The 5,066-nt window shown below is 38.8% G+C and overlaps 1 protein-coding gene across 1 annotated transcript; it reads left to right on the top strand.

Moving 5' to 3' along the window:
* The first annotated feature begins 2,906 nt into the window (after positions 1-2,906).
* LOC113357343 (homeobox-leucine zipper protein ATHB-12-like) lies at positions 2,907-3,942 on the top strand. The gene is made up of 3 exons (XM_026600724.1): positions 2,907-3,057; positions 3,186-3,595; positions 3,697-3,942. Exons 1-3 carry the CDS (start codon positions 2,907-2,909, stop codon positions 3,940-3,942), a joined length of 807 nt encoding a protein of 268 aa, XP_026456509.1.
* The last annotated feature ends 1,124 nt before the right edge of the window (positions 3,943-5,066 follow it).

Genomic DNA, 5,066 nt, shown 5'->3' with positions numbered 1-5,066 from the left:
TGGGAAGCAATTTTTTTTTTGAACTTTGCACTTGAACATGTTGAGGATCGAACATCCTGGCAACAATCTTGGTTATTTTTTCTTCATCTTTTTTCATGGACCGGACGTCCTAACGATAGTTTCAACAACCCTTGTAGTGGTACAGTTCAGGTGGTTTCTAAAGGTAATAGTTCAACAAACCTCGAACTGCGAATCTGGACTGCAGCAGTTGCGATCAACTGGACTGCAGTATCTGCGATTATATGGTCTGCAGCAACTGCGATCAGCTGGACTGCAACATTTGCGATCAAACCGGGCTGCATCAGTTACGATCAACTGGACTGCAGCAGTGATTTTTTAAGACATTCAAAATGCTTTCTCACAGACACGATTTTGAAGCATTCTGTACTACTTTTCTCAATGGGAAAACACGATTCCTTTTCTCGTAATCCCCTTAGTTCAGCGCCAATGTTTGTACCCATAATTACTTTTGGGCACGAAACACGATTGAATCGATGATTTGATGCGTAGCTAGGGTTAAGAAACGAATTGAAGAACAAATAAAAGAGACACAATTTTTACGTGGTTCGACATGGTTTACCTACATCCACGGACGAATCCCCTTGGGGAGTGATGCTTTATTGATATCAAAATTACAGTGGATTTTTCTCTATTATCTAGCCCCTTTGCTCTCCGTTCTTCCTCCCCCTCAGAATTACATTTCCCTCCATTTATACAAATGCGAATTAGGGTCTTTCCCTCATTATGAGGTAGGAATAAATTGTATTAAGTTTCACTGCATGCCTCCTGGCCATGTCCTGCATGCCTCCTGCATTAATCTTTCATGCGTAACTCCTGTCATGCATAACTCCTGGCATTAACCTTCCATGCATAACTCTTAGTATTAACCTTCCCTGCATGGCTCCTGGCTTTAATCTTCCCTGCATGCCTCTTTTATGCCGTTGACTTTGCCTGTCAAGCTTTGCATGGTGTAACCTGCTGGCAGACTGCCTTGACATGACGGGAAAATGGATAGAGGCTGGCTGGCAGCACAACTGTCATGGATGGGGACTAGCTGGCAGTGCGGCAAAGTACTTATCTGGAAACTGGTTAGAAGCGCGACTGGCAACTCGGCTTCGACAGTTGACCAACAGTTGACTTTGACCATTCACCGGGTGTTGACCTCACGGAGCATTGGACTTGCTGGTAGACACTTTAGTGGGTAGGCTCGTGGCAGCTGAATAGCGGCCCAAAATGATATTCCGGCCCAATATGTAGCAATGTTATTCATGGTACAAACAACATTTTGTCTTCATGATGACTAACCTAGCTATCCCTTCTTTACTTCCATTACATATGCCATCTATGCCCTTTCGAATTGTTGTATTCCTTTTCTGTTCCAGGAACCAATATTTGTGTTTCACTTTTCCTTTACAATTTAACGATACCTAGCCACACAGATACGGATCACGTATCTATGACAGTCTATAAAGGCACAATTCTGCGACAGTTAGTAGTGCATTTATATTCGGACTAGTCCATATGAAAATGACTGCATGATGCAACGACGTACGTTGCATATGAAAAGAACTGTATACTGCGAATAGATATGGGCATTTTGTACTGGGTATTGAATTTATGTCATATTGAAATCAATGAGGATTGTGTCTTCTCCAATACACATTTTTAGCTGAAAATCCAGCAATACATTATTAACTATTATCGATCCAGATCATCTACCATCCATGGTCGCCCCAAGGGATAGTTGACCGCGACCTCTCATGGTTGTTGGTCCCTATGGTTGCTTAAAATCAGTTGAACTATTTGCTGCAAGGACACCACTTCGAAATGCATTGAATGGGTGCTACCTCCACAAGGCCCAATAAAACCAAAGATATTCTATTTCCTAAACTGTTTCTAGTAACGTAATGATGCCTACGGATGTTCTCAGTATACTTTCTTCATTTTAATATAATTACTGCCAAGTGCCAACCCTCTCATCTCATATTTATCAACATCTAAAATAATATCTTTACCGATACAATCTAAGTAAATCCAACTTTGACGCTGCTGCTGTCATTAGTGAATCCATTGGAACTACTATACGCCCTTCTTTACTTGGTTACCTGAGCCATTCACAAAGGCACCACATGTTCAATTTGTTGGTTTCCTTTTTGGAGGGCTAATATTTGTGTTTCATCTATTTATTTTATTCTATGGTTATTGACCAACAGTTCTTCTCTTTTAGGTAGTAAGGTACAGTAGGTAAAGATCCTCATTTCTGCCATACAGATAATATAAACGGAAGGCATGAATCTATGACAGTACTTAAGAACTATCATGTCGGGATTAGTACAAGCAGGCTTTTTTCTTATGGTGTTTTGTCTATAACCCAGCAGCTATACATGGGTGATGAGATAAGCATAGAAACGTTGTATAGGTAACATATGAAAATGACTCCATAATGCAATAACTTCGTACACTCATATGAAAATGACTGCATATAGATTTATAAATTATACGTCATATATATTGTACTAGGTATCACTTGTCTTCATCTCAATTTTTAATTTCAACTCTCATCGTTTTATCTCAATCTACATATTGCCAACCCTGTGAGTGTACTCTCATTTCCTTTGATGATAATATGTCTCTCTTATGTCTCTTTCACTTCAGATTTTGCTAGACTCTCTATCTCCCTCTCACTTAACACGCACCATTTTACTTCTATAAATATTGAAGCATAACATTACCAAACTGCAGCAAATCACTAGTTTTGGTATAAGAAAGCTCACCTGAATATATATACATATATATAATTGTAGTAGAAGTAGCAGTTATAGTAGATACATACACTTTTGGTTATATTAAGTAACATCTTATCTAGTACACAACCTAATCCAGTAGACATTCTGCCAATTTCGGTAATGGCTAATTGGAGTTATTGTAGTAGTAGTACTCCTCAAATTCTTTCCCCCACTAGTACAACATCAGGAGGAGAGCAACAACAGCAGAATTATGTGTCATTTGTTCATGATCATCGCTACCTCTATGAATCCTTTGGTCACCCATATCCAGGTTTGAGTTTCTTTTCCATGTAAATTTTGTGGCCTAGGACTCCTTATTTATTTATTTTTACGTGCTTGCCTATTGAACTATTTGTTCCCTAACTATAACTATTCATTATTATATTGCAATTTAAATAGGATATGTAGGAGTAGATATGATGAAGCTTTGGTCTAGTAGTGCGTATGAATGCGGAGCTGAAAATGGTATGGGAGGTCATGATGCAAACATCAACAACAAAGTGGAGACGAGGAGGAAGATGCGGTTGTCTAGTGAACAAGTAGATGCATTGGAGAGGAGTTTCCAAGAGGAGATAGAGCTAGAACAACAGCCGGATGCTACCCTCGACGAAAGGAAGAATAAGGTAAAGCTGGACCCGGAAAGGAAAATGAAGCTGTCGAGGGAATTAGGTCTGCATCCTCGCCAAGTAGCTATATGGTTTCAAAATCGACGTGCCAGGCTTAAAGGAAAGAAAATTGAAGAACTATACAATGTACTTAAGCAGGATTTTGAGAATGTCTGGAAGGAAAATCAGGAACTCAAACAAGAGGTACTACTTATTACAAATGCAAACAAGCAATCTATGACTATGAGTTTGGACATAGCTTAATATTTATTACTCTACTATTCTAAACTCTTTATTTTATGAAGGTTGTGAAACTAAAAAGCAGGCTTGACGATCGGGAGTCTATGCAAACATCCACACCATACGTAATATTACCAATGGAAGCTAATCATCATGATAAAGTTGTCGATGACAACACAAGCACAAGGATTTCTGCCAACAATCCAAACAATATTTCAGGGTGCAGTAGTTACTTTTCCGGCGAGGACTATTATTCGACAGTGTCACTTCCTTATTTTGATGTTCCCCACTGTTATCCCTCATCACAGTGATAAGAAAAACTTTTTTCTGAGATTGTTGTTCCTGCATTGATTAACCTAGCTACTCATAGAGTTGGTTATGGTATTAATTTATGTTAGGGCTGGCATTAATTTATGTTAGGGCATGTACTTGACTGCCTATTGAACGGTACCTAATTAAGATGTATTAATTGTGTAATCTCCTTTTCATTACAGTTATGTGATACTAATAATTTAATATATCTTGAATTAGGTGCTGTGGGCTAGAAAAAAAATAGATGACTTGACTATGGTCTCACCTAGCAAACCTATTTGCAGGATGATACAGCGATTACTGTCTATTAGTAAATGTATGATTCAGGTAAATTTAAGCACAAAGTCTAGTATGTAGTAGCCAGAAATGGTACAAATATTTGGTTATTAAAAAAGGACTGCCTTGAAGCGGGTAGGTCTTGCCCAGCTGCCTTTAGCTTGTGTTCTTTGAGTAGTGATTATTAGTGAACTGCCTAGTTGGACTAGGCAAAAACCACCCGCTCATATGTGGGCTCCGTCATGTGCAACGGACGGATGGATGTGGATAAGAGTCACCCACATCCAATTCGTCAAAATTGTGGATTTGGAAAATCCAGCCGTGTACGGACCAATCACCTGCGGATCAAGGGGTGATACTGGCCGGATGCGGATTAACCGCGGATTTAGTTTAGAAAAAAAAGTAAAACAAAACCTAATTATATGGAATATCCTAATCTAATCCAGTAATCAAATTCAATTGCATAAAAACTTACGTGTTTTTTCAGGGAAGTCCCTAACAGCTAAAACCTCTGAAGAATTAGAAGAAAAATAGCCAAAAGATGTCCCAACAAAATGAAGTTCCTGCTAATCGCACCCAACTCAAAGTTTCTGCGTACTATTGCAAATGCACTGATATTAAGAGGACACTACTAAATAATAGATAGATCACTCAAGAAGAGAATATTTGAAAATAAGATAAGAATGAGGAAAATAGAGTGATTCTAGGCTCAATTTATAGAGCAAAGAAGAAGAAAATTCACCTACAAGCTGCTGCAATGATGTCGCCAAGGGCAATCAGTGAAGCTTGGACAGTTACTACCCACTGAGCATAATAATATGTGTCAATAAAGTGTCGGAATAATGCG

The sequence above is a fragment of the Papaver somniferum genome, chromosome 1, assembly GCF_003573695.1.
Source record: "Papaver somniferum cultivar HN1 chromosome 1, ASM357369v1, whole genome shotgun sequence".
Lineage (NCBI taxonomy): Eukaryota > Viridiplantae > Streptophyta > Magnoliopsida > Ranunculales > Papaveraceae > Papaver > Papaver somniferum.
This window is presented reverse-complemented; position numbering and strand designations above follow the sequence as displayed.

Coding starts and splice junctions, on each gene's coding strand:
- LOC113357343 (XM_026600724.1), top strand. CDS start 2,907: ATGGCTAATTGGAGTTATTGTAGTAGTAGTACTCCTCAAATTCTTTCC. Junction 3,058..3,185: donor CTTTGGTCACCCATATCCAG/GTTTGAGTTTCT, acceptor CAATTTAAATAG/GATATGTAGGAGTAGATATG. Junction 3,596..3,696: donor ATCAGGAACTCAAACAAGAG/GTACTACTTATT, acceptor TATTTTATGAAG/GTTGTGAAACTAAAAAGCAG.